At 37.9% G+C, this 15688-nt stretch overlaps 1 protein-coding gene across 1 annotated transcript in view; it reads right to left on the bottom strand.

Annotated features, from left to right (window-relative positions):
* The window catches only part of Fcho2 (FCH domain only 2), a 133538-nt gene that overhangs the window by 74214 nt on the left and 43636 nt on the right, over window positions 1–15688 (bottom strand). The window contains exons 6-8 of the mRNA XM_013025285.1: window positions 14868–14972; window positions 10835–10933; window positions 9811–9907 (exon numbers count right to left, since the gene is read on the bottom strand). Coding sequence (XP_012880739.1) covers window positions 9811–9907; window positions 10835–10933; window positions 14868–14972 — 301 coding nt within the window. The remainder of the gene's footprint in view (window positions 1–9810; window positions 9908–10834; window positions 10934–14867; window positions 14973–15688) is intronic.

The following is a 15688-nucleotide window of genomic DNA, read 5'->3' as shown; positions in this document are numbered from 1 at the left end:
AAAAAAAAGAACCTTGGGGAAGGTAGGGAGGGAAAGGATGGTAGGGTGAAAACAATGGAGGGGGTAACAATGCTCAATAGGAAGTGTATTCATTATCTTACTCATGTAACTGTAACCCTCTGTATAGTATCTTGACAATAAAAAAAAAAAGAAAAGCTGCATTAAAAGCAGACAGTAAAGTCAGTAGAATCATTTTAAAATAGAAAACATAAAAATATGGATCCTTTAACAAATGAAAATACATAGTAACTAGTATTACTAGGATAATGTCCTAAAATTAGAAAACACCTTTTTCTTCAAGACTGGCCACAGGTACTTTGGTATTCAAAGTATCCATTTCCAGTGATTCAAATTCCAGAGGAGGGGCTGGGAAGGTGGCTCAGTGGTACAGCACTTGCCTTGCATGCATGAGGCCCTGGGTTCGATTCCTTAGCACCACATAAGCAGAAAAAAAAAGCCGGAAGTGGTGCTGTGGCTCAAGTGGTAGAGTGCTAGCCTTGAGCTGAAAAGCTGAGGGACAACACCCAGGCCAGAGTTCAGGCCCCACGACCGGACCCCCCAAAAAAATAAATAAATAACAAATTCCAGAGGAACTAGGCAATATTTCATTTAAGCAATTAAAAAAAATGCCAGGACTTACCATACTATTTCAATGAGTCAGGAAAGTCTCAATGCTCTGAAAGTATTTGATTTACACAAGAGCTGAAGAGATAAACTGAGAGATAATACCTTGCAGCAGACTAAAGATTAAATGGAGTTGCTTTTTAGCACCAGAGAAATAGTTAACTTTTCATATGCATTTAAGAAAAAAAAAAAAAAAACAAGGGGGGGGAGAGAAAAAAAAAACAAAAAGCAAAAAAACCCAAGGCTCCTGTTTTGTGATTAAAACAAGACTTATGTTCTGCTTTTAAAAGAAACTCATCCACCAGGGGGAGCCCTTACAAAACAACAGAAATAAATGTTGATAGAAATCAATAGTATAAAACAACAGTAGATTATAATTCAACATAAATAACAAATCCTTTAAGTACATGAATTCCATCTACTCACATACAAAACCTGTAGTATGGTACTGCTCTTAAAAACACCACATTTCTGTCACTGTAAATTGGAATCCTTTGTTCAGGTATAAATAAGCTAAGCAAATATTTAAAAGAGCAGTAACTTAACCTTCCACTCTAATCCACACCACATCCTTTCATTAAAAAGTTACTTGAGGGGCTGGGAAGGTGGCTCAGTGGTAGAGTGCTTGACTTGAATGCATGAGGCCCCGGGTTCAATTCCTCAGCACCACATAAGCAGAAAAAGCCAGAAGTGGGGCTGACACTCAAGTGGTAGAGCGCTAGCCTTGAGCTGAAGAGCTGAGGGACAGAGCCCAGGCCCGGAGTTCAGGCCCCACAACCGACCAAAAAAAATAAATAAAAAGTTACTTGTAAGACCACTTTTTTTAAAGCAAGTCACCTATATACATGACATCAACAGCAAACCTGAAACAGCCCATGTCTACCTTCTCATCTCCTGCCATTCAGTTATAGGAATTTTCTATATATTTTATATGTCTTAAAACCAATAAGCTTAAAATTATAAAGAAACAATAGCTATTAATCAGGAAATGCCACTCATTTTTATAAAATGGTATTTATTGAATTCTTAATAATGTTACAACATTATCTCCATGTAAACCCCACAATTCTATGAAGTAAGTACTAGTATTATCCCTACTTTACAGGTAAAGGAACAGAGACGTAAGGTCTTATACAAGGGCTAAGAAGTTATTTTCCCTGAAAAACACTAACTCCTTACTTAAGCCCATAAATTAGCTTAAAACAGGGTAAAAATTAGGTATTCCAGCCTCTTTTTTATATCTATGTTCTTTGCCCTGCAATCACTCCCAGCCATCTTGGAATCCAGGACAGATTAGCTATTGCCAACTGTCAATGGATTGTTTATCTAACCCAAGCTGCTGCTGTGAAGTGAAAAAGCTGTAACAACTCCCTTGAACCACTCCCAACAAAGAATAGAAGTGACCACCAAAAAACACCCATGACTGGAACCGTTTATGCATTCTTCTCACTCTCAGCCCCAATTCCCTCTGTTTATTTTAAAGAAATTGTATGCTTTGAGAAGATAGCTGAAGATGGATGAAGTTTGATCTCCTTGTGCCATGTGATACATAATAAACCTCCTTTTTCTACCCTTTACCATGTCTCTATTTGGGACAGTGGCCAGACCTGTCATGTGAAACAGCTGGAGTTTGGACCTGGAACCTAAAACTGTTTTCAGAAAATGTTGTTTTCACTTTTGGTGAAGAGCAGAGTATAAATTACTGCCCTAAAGCCAGTCACTGGTGACCTACACTTGTAATCCTTAGCTAGTCAGGAGGCTAAGAGCTAAAGATTGTAGTTCAAAGCCAGCCCAGGCAGGAAAGTCTGTGAGACTCTTACCTCCAATTAACCACCAAAAATGGCACTGTGACTCAAAGTGGTAGAACACTAGCCTTGAGCAAAAGAGCTCAGGGAGAGCACCTGGGCCCCAAGTTCAAGCAACTGACAAAATAAAATAAATAAATAAATAAATAAATATTACTGCTCTGCAATACAAACAAGAAAAATCAGCCAGATTCTAAAATATTCCTAGGGCTGGGAAGGTGGCTCAGTGGGAGAGCCCTTGCCTTGCATGCCTGAGGCCCTGGGTTCAATTCCTCAGCACCACATAAGCAAAAAGAAAAAAGCCAGAAGTGGCACTATGGCTCAAGTGGTAGAGCGCTAGCCTTGAGCTGAAGAGCTGAGGGACAGCGCCCAGGCCCAGAGTTCAGGACCCCAGGACCACACCCAAAAAAAAAAAAAAAAAACCTAAACTAAAATATTCCTAAAATGAGGCCATCTGTGATGTTATTTTAAAGACCTAATCAAGTGAATTGAATTTATAAAATAATTGCATATTTGTTGAAAATTTCACTGAGAAATTCATTAATAGGTGAGCACATGGAATGTTATGATGAATAAGGTAAGAGCAGCAATCTCTAATACTGAGAACTGACAAAATTTTAATTCACTTGTAAGACTCTAGTAAATGGGGGCTGGGAAGGTGGCTCGGTGGTAGCATGCTTGCCTTTGCATGCATGAGGCCCTGGGATCAATTTTTCAGCACCGCATAAGCAGAAAAAGCTGGAAGTGGTGCTGTGGCTCAAGTGGTAGAGCGCTAGCCTTGAGCTGAAGAGCTGAGGGAGAGTGCCCAGACCCCCCCAAAAAAAAGACTAATAAATGAAATTAGTACAATATTTAATATCCAACATATTTTTGCATATTAGATAAATGGCTTGGGAGTAACTTTTTTTTTTGGGGGGGGGAGGTCCTGTCATGGGGCCTGACCTCTGGGCCTGGGCGCTGTCCCTCAGCTCTTCAGCTCAAGGCTAGCACTCTACCACTTGAGACACAGCGCCACTTCCAGCTTTTTCCTTATGTGGTGCTGAGGAATCGAACCCAGGGCCTCAAGCATGCAAGTCAAGTGCTCTACCACTGAGCCACCTTCCCAGCCAGGGAGTAACTATTTTTAAGGTCTTTGTTAAGCAATAAAATTCTATGATTCTAAAACTAAGTAATTTTCTTTACTTCTAACTATAAAATGAATCCCTATTTTCTACACTGATTGTTTTGATTAATATTAATAACACAATTAAGTCCTACAATTGAAACAATTCTCCCAGTTTTTGTTTTTTGTTTTATCAGTTGTGGGGCTTGAACTCTAGGCCTGGGTACTGTCCCTGAGCTCTTCAGCTCAAGGCTAGCACACTACCACTTGAGCCACAGTGCCACTTCTGGCCTTTTCTGTTTTTGTGGTGCTGAGGATAGAACCCAGGGCCTCATGCATACGAGGCAAGCACTCTATCGCTGAGCCACTTTTCTAGCCCCAAATCCTCCCAGTTTTAAAGCGTTTTATTTTGCCAGGACCAGTGGCTCATATCTATAATCCTAGCTACTCACAAGTAGAGATATTCATATAGCTAGCCCAGCAGGAAGGTCCATGAGACTCTTATCTACAACTAACCACCAAAAAGCCAGAAGAAGAGCTGTAGCTCAAGTAGTAGAGCACTAGCTTTGAGTAAAAAAGTTGAAGGTCAACAGCCAGGCCTAGAGTTTAAGCCCTAATACCTGCACTTAAAAAAACAATTATGCGGGGTGCTGTAATCCTAGCTACTCAGGAGGCTAAGATCTGAGGATCACTGTTCAAAGACTGTGAGACTCTTATCTCCAATAAACAACCAGAAAACCAGAAGTGGTGCTATAGCTGAAGTGGTTGAATGCTAACCTTGAGCTGAAGAGCTAAGGGACAGCACCCAGACCCAGAGTTCAAGTCGCACAAGCGAGTGTACACACACACACACACACACACACACACACACTTTGAGGATGTTATTTTCAGTGCTTTATGTGGTGACTCTACAATTTCCTCAGAAAGCATTTTGTCCCATGTCCTATGTTGATCAGTTATAATATCCCACTATCCTTAACACAATGACTTACTCAAAAACAAGCATGTGATAAAAGGAGAATCTTCCTGAAAAGTAGTATGTTGACAATAAGAAAAAATAAAGTTTTTCTACTTGGAAGCTCATCGAAATAGATAAAGGTTTAGTGGTACTGATGCCTTCCCTCCCAGCCAATTCAAGAAGAGTTTAAGAAAGTAAAGCCAAGCAGAGACAAACATTGGAACAAAAAAGAATAACATGAAGTCTTACCAGGCACTAGTGGCTCCCACCTGTAACCCTAGCTTCTCAGGAGGCTAAGCTCTGAGAATTGTGGTTCAAAGTCAGCCTGGCAGGAAATTCCATGAGACTTATCTATAATTAACCACCAAAAAGACAAAGTGGAGCTTAGAGCACAAGCCTAGAGCAAAAAAAAGCCTACGGACAGTGCTCAGGCCCTGAGTTCCAGCTCTAGGACCAGCACAAAACGAAACAAAAAAGAAGGCTTAAAGGGGCTGGGAAGGTGGCTCAGTGGTATAGAGTGCTAACCTTGAGCTGAAGAGCTGAGGGACAGCGCCCATGCCCAGAGTTCAGGCCCCACAACCGGACCCAAAAAAAAAAAAAATTAAAAAAAAAAAACTTAAAAAAAGGCTTAGAGGTATTTTAATGCATTCCTGTCAGTCTAGGTTAAAGAAAAGATCAAGGCATGGAATTTTTGCTTAAGCTTGCTGACATTTGCAAACAAAAAAGTCTCTATTAAACTGAGCCAGAAATGACCGATTTTGACCTGAGTGCCCATTTCCAATACTGGCCAGAAGCTGCCTGCAGTACTGTGATAAGAGGAATTCCTAAGTCTTCTTTGGATGAAAAATGCAATGATCTACTAGCAGTATCTTCCATGAGTAAGACTGTACGCGAGCCATATACTTGTCAGCCTTTGTGTGAGCAATGCCTTAGGAAACAACAGTGGCAAATAAGTGAAGAAGCAGTAAAGGACCCCAGTGAAGTCAAAAGAGTAGAAGAAAAAATAAAAAACAAAGACAAATCAAGAACTGACATTCCAAAATGCCAATCACCTAAAAAGAAAAAAAAAAGCCAAATCAAAGCTAGGCATGAAGGCTGATGCCTGTGCTAAGGCTGGAGAACTGAGAGCTCCAGGCCAGCCTGCACTTCACAGAAAGACCTTGTACAACTTCAGCTTTTCATTTTAATATTCCAACCATTCTGATTTAATATTTGAAAAAACTGTTGATCTATCTTTAAGCTGATTTTCTGGTTTCTTTCTTTCTTTTTTCTAAAATATGCTCTGGAGGGCTGGGAAGGTGGCTCAGTGGTAGAGTACTTGCGTTGCATGCATGAGGCCTTGGGTTCGATTCCTCAGCACCATATAAGCAGAAAAAAGCCAGAAGTGGGCTATGGCTAGCCTTGAGCTGAAGAGCTGAGGACAGTGCCCAAGCAGAGAGTTCAGGTCCCACGACCGACCAAAAAAAAAGCTCTGGATCATCTATGACTTGAAAGGAAAAAGTTAACACTTCAATTCAAGGCATATTTATAACTGAAGTTTTTACTGAGATAACTAATTCACATATATTGTAAAAAGCAATCTAAGAGAACCCTAGTATACCCTGCTCAATTTCCCATGATAATATTTTTATAAAACAAAACTATATCGTCACAACTAGAATACTAATAACTATAATCTACCAATTATGTTTTTCCTCCTGAGGCATTTTTAACTGGCCAATATATTTCATTCTATCAACTCTTCTAAAGAGTCTATGTAAATTCCACTTGTTCTCCAATTGTTTTCTACCCCCTTTACTGGTCTTCATTTGTAAGTTAATCTCTTTTGGAAGGGGTTCTGGAACGTCATACTATTCTTAAACACTTTACCATCTTCATATATCTTCATATATCATATACGTATCTTTTTCTCTCATTCAGTCTATTCTAATTTTTCCAAAGCATCAGTCTTGGGATCAAAAATCCTAGAAATGGAAGCCCAGTTCTACTACACATTGGATTAGGCAAATCATTTACCTTCTCAATATTTCCACATCTGTAAAACTGGAATCAAAGAGCTTCAAGAGTTGGTAAAAAGTGTGCCTGCAAAGCGATTGGCATGGTTCATAACATGGAGCTAAGTGCTCACTAAACATTTACCATAAATATTTAGTGTTCATATGACTTTTCTAATAGTAACATCATTCACTTCAATCTCTTTAATGCTCTAATCTTAACATTATATTTGTTCATCATTCAACAAAAATATTAAAAAAAGATTTAATAATTGATTTTTTTCACAAATGCCAAACTTAGCTCAGAGGCTAGTGGCTCATGCCTATGATCTTACCTACTCGGAAGGCAGAAAGCAGGACTGTAGTTTGAGGCCAGTCTTAAAAGACCATACACAAGACGATACCTCAGCTAACTACTGAGCATAGTGGTGAATGCTTATCTGTCCAGCTGCATATGAAGCTAATATTGAGAGGATTTTAGCACCAGGATAGGCCAGGTTAAAAAAAGTTCAAGACATCCCTATCTCAAAAGAAAAAGCTAGGCATGGTGGCACATGCCTATCATCCCAGATAAAAGAGGAAACATAAATTGGGTGATTGTGGTCCAGGCTGGTCTGGGCAAAAAGCAAGACCCTATTTCAAAAATAACTAGAGCAAGAAAGTATTAAAAGAGTGGTAGATTGCCAGCCTACTAAGCACCAAGTTCAAAACAGTACCATAAATAAATTAGCTAATTAATTTAAGGCAGACAGCAATGATTAAAAAAAGGAATAGGCTGGGAAGGTAGCTCAGTGGTAGAGCGCTTGCCTTGCATGCCTGAGGCCCTGGGTTCAATTCCTCAGCATCACATAAGCAAAAAGAAAAAACCCGGAAGTGGCACTGTGGCTCAAGTGGTAGAGCGCTAGCCTTGAGCTGAAGAGCTGAGGGACAACACCCAGGCCCAGACACGCCCCACGACCAAACCCAAAATAAAATTAAATAAATAGAGAATAAAGTTTTGTGGCATTTTCAATAAAGAAAGTAATATATAACTGGCTCTTTAAGTATGTATTTATTTTGCACATACATGGGAGGCTTGAAGAAAATCTTTGAAGGACATTAGGAAAACTAATGTACTACTGGGAAAATTTGGGTAGAGAGAGAAAACAGTACAGTTTTCAGGTTGGCCAAAGTCCCAGAACAAGAACAATCCAAAGTGATAAAAAGCAAAAATGATCAACCTCAGCACTTAAAGGCTTTGAATCCAAATTTGAAGTGTAACTTTCATTCTGTCTATAATGCAAATTTAAAGATTACAAGAAGTACACTAATAGTTTATAACTGTATATTCAAAAGGTGAATTGCTATAACATATAAATAGAACTGTAGGAAAAAACCTCTACTGTCCTAGGATAGGTAACATGCAAATTCATCAGGCAGGTAGAGAAAGAATGGGATCTGAGGGAGATCTGAGGGAGAAATACTAACACAATTCAATCAATAAGATTTGAGAAGTAATGAAATTTGTAAAAAAGAAACTAGGTTCTGTGAACGATGCTAAAGAAAAATGGCTGCCAGATATCTATCTCCACAAAACCTCTATTTTTCTGAATTCCATACTATATTTTAACTTCTTAACTGGACTGAGTTATATTTACTTGTGGAGTGAAACAAGTATCTTACAGTAACTAATAAGCAAATTCAAAAAATAGTCTATTTATTATATGTGCTATATAATAAGGTGTTTCAAAAGTAGAATTTGGGGGGCTGGGAATGTGGCCTAGTGGTAAAATGCTTGTTTTGCATGCATAAAGCCCTGGGTTCGATTCCTCAGTACCACATAAACAGAAAAAGCCCAAAGTGGTGCTGCAGCTCAAGTGGTAGAGTGTAGAGAGATTCAGGGACAGTGTAAAGGGCCTGAGTTCAAGCCCTGGGACTGGGGAGGAAAAAATAAGTAAGATTTGGGTTCCTATGATCATTTATTAATAAAACCAGAAAGTAAGATTCCTATTTTCGTTCTCTCACTGGTATAATCCTAATGTTAGAACAATGTCCATTGTACTACTGACACTTGATAAAAATATTTGTTCAATGTGTATGTGCATAGGAAAAGAAATTAAATTCTTTTTTTTTTTTTTTTTGGTTGGTCATGGGGCTTGAAATCTGACTCTGGGTCTGGATCTGGGCCTGGGCACTAGCCCTCAGTTCTTCAGCTCACTTGAGCCACAGTGCCACTTACATTTGCTGAGTAGTTTATTGAAGATAAAAGTCTCACAGACTTTCCTGCCTAGACTGGCTTTGAACTGTGATCCTCAAATATCAGCCTCCTGAGTAGCTAGGATTACAGGTATAAGCCACCAGTGGCTGGCAAGAAATTAAATTGTAGGGCTGGGAAGGTGGCTCAGTGGTAGAGTGCTTGCCTTGCATGCATGAGGCACTGGGTTCAATTTCTCAGCACCACATAAGCAGAAAAAGCCGGGAGTGGCGCTGTGGTTCAAGTGGTAGAGCACTAGCCTTGAGCTAAAGAGCTGAGCTGAGGGACAGCACCCAGGCTCAGAGTTTAGGCCCACGACTGACAAAAAAAAGAAATTAAATTCTAAGAGTCTATGTTGATCTCAACGGTCAAAGGGCTTAAAATTCTCTCCCAAACTTATTAAAATGGCTTTCTGTAGCTAATTTCCTTTCACAAACTCTAACAAATTGTAAATAGTTTAGTAAAGGTTATATAATTTTTGTGGAAGGTGGATGAGAGAGAGAGAGAGAAAGACAGAGAGAGAGAAAGAGAGAGAGGGCACAAGTGCATGCACAAGAGCAACTGAAACTTATCTCCACTTCCAGATTTCACTGGTTAATTGGATATAAAAGTCTCCAAAGAACTTTATATTGTTCATGCTTTCCTCAAACCGTGATCCTCAGATCTCAGCCTCCTTGGTAACTAGGACTACAGGTATAAGCCATGAGCTCCCAGCTCTAAAAACTAAATTAAATACTACTAAATTATCAACTGCTAAATGCTACAACAAAAATCTCCATAGAATATAATAGCTGAGATTCTATGCAGATTTTTAGGTATGTTCTATTTTATAGTTTGAAAGTATGATTCAGTTCAGATACAGGATGAAAAGTTAAAATCACCCATGGTACAGATGAATTTAAAGACAAATATTATTCAGATATGTGGCTCATCTGTAATCCCACAACCTGGGAGACTGAGACACAAAGATGATGATCTGGACCAACCTGGGCTACAGAGTGAGACTCCATCTCAAAAAGGGAAGTAAAAAAGGCAAACATTTGTTATGAGATTTACAAATTTGAAAATGTTTCCCTTGTGCTTAATCATCTTACCAGGTCTTTCCTTCCCAGTGCCTTTTGATTCAGCAAATTTTTGTATCAAACTTTCAACTGTTGTATTAGCCATATTATTTATAAACTCTTCATGAACCTATTAAAACAAAACAAAGACCATTTTTTTCTTTTTCCACCAAAATTCTTATGCTAATTAAAACTTACAAAAACAATACAAATTTATAAAATCAATAATGGCTTAAATGGTAGAACACTTATATAGCCAACACTAGGGAGTGAATTCAAACCCTAGTGCTGTCAAAAAAATTAATTGTAATGGCAAAAAAAAAAAAAAGACAATGATAATAGTTTGGGATTTTAGTAGCAAAGCATAACAGACTTCATCCTACTCTACTACAGTTTAATGTACCCTAAATTATAAATTATAATTAAACTTCCTCTATATTTTCAAAATATTTCTAAGTTCAAGTTCTTTAACTTACAAAAGTTTCTGCTCTATCTAAAAATAAAACTTTTTTTTGGTGCCAACACCAGAGCTTGACCTTGGAGTCTTGTTCGGCTTTTTTACTTAAGCTGGTGTTCTACCATTTGAGCCATACCTCCAGTTCTGCTTGTTTGCTGTCTGCCCAGATTTAAACAGCAATTTTCAGATCTCAGCTTTGTGAATAGCTAGGATTATAGGCATAAACCACCGATACACAGCTACACATAGTAAAACTTGCAATCAGAAATATTTAAAAATTAGTAATTTTTGAATACTATAAAAGAAAAATGTACAGTTTGTTTTTTAAAAATTGTAACAAGCTATTTAAAATAACTATAGTCATTTAGCTATATACTAACTATATTCTTATATAGTAACTAAATACTATAGCACTTAGCTATAATTATCCTATAAATAATTTGAATTACATGCTTGATGAGTAAATAATTAAAAATACATCTAAATACATATTCTTACAGGCATTAATTCAGTATATCTGTGAGCTTTAGACACTGATATTTGTAAAGTGCCAAAAATTTTCATAAATCAGCTGAGCATCAAGTAAAATAATGTACTTACCTGACCTATTTGCAAATGAATTTCCTTTATGGCATTCAATAAGGATCCTATAATTTCCTTTATGTGAATGAGATGAGTTTCTTCAATATCTTGAAATTTCTGGACAGTAAAACATAAAATTTCTGGGTAGTTACACATAAAAATATAGATGCATACAAAAACATATTCTGGGATCAAAAGATTTTAGAAATCATTTCAATTTAGATAACCAACTTAAGTAAGTTAATTTTTTTTTGGGGGGGGGGTCCGAGCGTGGGGCCTGAACTCTGGGCCTGGGCACTGTCCCTCAGTTCTTCAGCTCAAGGCTAGCACTCTACCACTTGAGCCACAGCACCACTTCCGGCTATTTTTTTGTTTATGTGGTACTGAGGAATCGAACCCAGGGCCTCATGCATGCAAGGCAAGCGCTCTACTACTAAGCCACCTTCCCAGTCCTGCAAGTTAGTTTAGATAGCATTTAACAATACATCTAGACAGATGTATTTACGCTAAAAAACAGTTCAGAGAAAAGTTAATGTATTTTGCTTATATAAACTTTTCTAGAGCTTAAAAATAATTCAAGTTCAACTCTATAAACATGGTTTAAAAAACAGGAGACCCAAGAGAATAATTACAAAAGCCAAGGGAGAAAAGTTTCTAAAACTGAAAAATTGTATGATAGCAGATCAAAAGCTAGAGTTTACCTCTGAAGGCTTCATAATCTAAATAAAGACTTTTAAAATGTCTTTACAATCCTTGATATGTTTAATGTATTCTCCAAAAGAGGTAGTCTGTCATTTGTAAGAAAGCCTGTATACTCTCAACACAGCACCAAAGGTAAGGATAGGATCAGATCAGCATAAAACACACAGGTCCTCCAAGTGCTGCCTGAGGAATGGGTAGAACAGGTCGGGATGTTGTCTGGAAAAACCTCCAAGCTACTCTAACATTTATTCCTGAGAGAAAAAGTTGCTGCTAGCCTTGGCTTCACAATAAGCATTAAAAAGTCCTGAGAAATACTGGAACAATGGAACTTCATTTTGCTTAAACCAGTGTTTTCTAAAGTTTGACCTCACAACCTTATTTAATGTTTTACTTGCCCCTTAAACATCACTATCAGCTGGGCACTGATGGCTCACGCCTGTAATCCTAGCTACTCAGGAGGCTGAGATCTGAGGATCAAGGTTCAAAGCCAGCCCAGGCAGGATAGTCCATGAGACTCTTATGCCTGATAAACCACTAGAAAACCAGAAGTGGCGCTGTGGCTCAGGGTAGAGAACTTGCTTGAGCTGAAGAGTGCAGGGACAGCGCCCAGGCCCAGAGTTCAAGCTCCACAACCAACAAAAAAAAAACCAAAAACATTACTATCACACAATGTTCCTCAAAACAGAGTTTGGGAAGTGCTGAGCTATCAATATCCAAACAAAATACATTCATCATTTCTTCTACACAAACCTGATTACCCTTTATTGCCAAATTAAACTGGTTCTAAGTAACTGGCCTAAATGATTTATTATTTTTCTCTGTATCAAATTAGATTACTTCCCTTCATATTTAATGTTTAAATTTCTTCAGCATAGAGTAATGTGATCAGAAATCACTAAATTTCTTTTATATTTCTGGGCTCCAAAGTTTGGGGACACTTTTGCTCTACCAGTCTCCCAGTCATTCTTTTTTTTTTTTGGTTGGTTGTAGGGCCTGAACTCTGGGCCTGGGCACTGACCCTCAGCATTTCAACTAACACTCTACCACTTGAGTCACAGTGACACTTTCCAGCTTTTTCTGCTTATGTAGAGTTAAGGAATCAAATCCAGGGCCTCATGCATGCAAGGCAAGAATTCTACTACTGAGCCACCTTCCCAGCCCCCTCCCAGTCTTCTTTAAGTCTTAGTTTCATGTCTCCAAAAGCTTTATCTCTCCAAAAATAACCTAATCCAAATTAGGTCAAAGCCAGCCCAGGCAGGAAAGTCCATGAGACTCTTATCTCCAATAAACCGCCAGAAAAATCTAAAAGTGGCACTGTGGTTCAAGTGGTAGAGCACTCGCCTTGAGCTGAAGAGCTGAGGGACAGCGCCCAGGGCCCAGAGTTCAAGCCCCATGACTGACAAAAAAAAGAAAAAGAAAAAATTAGGTCATTCCTATTATCTTATCTCATGGAGTGAAAATACCCTTTTCCCTTGTAATATTTATAATTTGTTATCTCATAATCAAGTGCTTAATGTCTGCCTCTCATTCTGTTCTATGAAACCCATGTAAGTTTTATTATTTACAGATATAATCTACATATTCAGCATCTACCACAGAGCCTATGGAATGGTAGATAAAGACAGATGAATTGTAGCATGTAAGCCTTTTGGGTTTCTGAGATGTCAATCATTCACTTCTTCAAGTGAGACAGAAAGTACATCTATATGACGTACATCTTTTGTGCTTATCAGATGTGTACCATGAGCTGGGAACTATTTTAAATGCTTAGGATGTAACAGTAAACAAAACAATCAATTTCTCTTCTCACAGAACTGCAATTTACTGAGAAAGAACAAACAAAAAATATGGGTAAAAGAGCTCACTAGGTCCTTCACTATGTTTCTAGCTTCTTAAACAATGACTATGTTCCAAAAAGAAGTTCCAACCACTACTAGCCTTACCACAAGAGTTTTGGCCCACCACAAACACAAAGCACAGAAACAAGCAAACCTAATACTGTAAGCCACTTATTTTGTGAATGCCTTATAGAATATCTGTGGGCCTTTGAAAGATTGTGAGGATACAGAGAAAGCTATTTTATGATTTAATGCCAAGAAAAAAAAGTACAAGCCAGGTGACCAAGCTTATAATCCTAGCTACTTAAGAGTCTGAGATAGGAGGATGGAAGTTTGAGTGAGACTCTTATCTGTAATTAACCATCAAAAGCCAGAAGTCAAGCTATGGTTGGTACAGTACCAGCCTTAAGTAAAAAAGCTAAAGGATAGTACCCAGGCTCTGAGTTCAAGCTCAAGTACCAGTCCAAAAAACCCAAACAAACAAAAAAAACCCTACAAAGCTAGGTATGTATGTAAGCTACTTAATATGATAGTAAAATTAAGTTCTGTCTCTTGATTTGTTTTGATATATGGCTTTAGAGTGATAATTTTAAAAGGATTCTTCCTTTCTCTTAATAAAATGAGTTTTAACAGAAAAAAAAAAAAGAAAATTAAATTCCCAGTATCTTAATCAGCAAGGTATTGGTGGCTCACACCTGTAACCCTACTCAGGAGGTTAAGATCTCAGGATCTCAGTTCAAAGCCAGCCCACGCAGAAAAGTTTGTAAGATTCTTATCTACAATCATCACCAAAAAGCCAGAAGTAGGGCTGTAGCTCAAGTGACAACCCCAGTACCAGAACAGAAAAAAAAGAAAAGGATAATGATAAATACTAAGAAAGTAAAACAAGAAAAAAGACAAAGAAGAATGGAAATCAATTTATGAAAAGCACCTACTTTAAACCTGACCTTTAACTACGTTCTAAGGAAGATCAAATTGGATACACAAATTGGATAAAATTTAACTAAGTTTATGGAAGATAGACTTTTTATTTTTATTGTTTTATTTTAATTTTTCTTTAATCAGTCATGGGGCTTAAACTCTGGGCCTGGGTGCTGTCCCTGAGCTCTTTAGCTCAAAGCTAGCGTTCTGCCACTTGAGCCACAGCACCACTTCCAGTTTTTTGGTGCTTTACTGGAGATAAGAGTCTGCCGGGGCTGGCTTTGAACCACGATCCTCAGATCTGAGCCTTCTAGGTAGACAGTACTATTGGCGTGAGCCTTGAGCACCCAGCTCAATTATCTTTAAACACCCTCTTCTACCTGCATATGTCCTTATGACACCACCATTATAACATCTTGGTCCACAAGCTCACAAACAAAATTCAATACCTTAAAATACCACAATATTAGAACATTTAGTCTGGGTATCTAAACATTTCTAAGATTAAATTATGTATGACAAATATTGTGTTAATAACTATAAACAATACAAATGTGCTATTTTCAATTTAATGTCTTAAAATTACCAACCTGAACTGTTTCTGTCATTTTCTGTTCAAAATCAGCTTTTGCTAATGCATATCTCTCCACATAGAGTTTATAGGTATCTGTAGCTTTCTTAGATTTAACAGCTGCCTGTAACAAGACAAAAACATTTTAAACTACACATTAACCTTTTTTCTTTCCTAATATATTTTGAAATAACAAAATAAAACATATTTTAAGAGTTCAGTATGACAAACAGCCAATTTAAATAGCTTGGTTAAGCCTATCTTAGTCATTTTGTTTTTATGGTCAAATAATAACTCAGAGATTAAATACTGACTCTCCTTTCTATCTGATCAAATGTACTTTGAAAACTTTAAATATGCTTACTTTATAACTTAAGAGTATTATGACTATATAATATATAACCACATTATAATTATGTGAAGTTGCTAAGAATATGTCAACACACTATTGCAAAGAAACTTCCTATCCACAAGAAAATCTGACAATACCATCAGAAGCACTTGATATTCTTTCTGTACTTGCATCTTTCTTCTTTCCTTGATGACCACACACACACACACACACACACACACACACACACACACACACACACACACACACACACACACACACTTCATTTACTGTTTTATTAAAGTCTATCAACAAAGTTCAAAAGTTAACAGTTAGGGGCTGGGAAGGTGGCTCAGTGGTAGAGCACTTGCCTTCCATGCCTGAGGCCCTGGGTTCGATTCCTCAGCACCACATAAGAAAAAAGCCAGAAGTGGTGCTGTGGCTCAAGTGGTAGAACGCTAACCTTGAGCTGAAGAGCTGAGGGACAGAGCCCAGGCCCAGAGTTCAGG

This window comes from Dipodomys ordii, unplaced genomic scaffold (genome assembly GCF_000151885.1).
Source record: "Dipodomys ordii isolate 6190 unplaced genomic scaffold, Dord_2.0 Scaffold83, whole genome shotgun sequence".
Lineage (NCBI taxonomy): Eukaryota > Metazoa > Chordata > Mammalia > Rodentia > Heteromyidae > Dipodomys > Dipodomys ordii.
The sequence above is the reverse complement of the archived record's forward strand: the minus strand, read 5'-3'. Positions and strand labels throughout refer to the sequence as shown.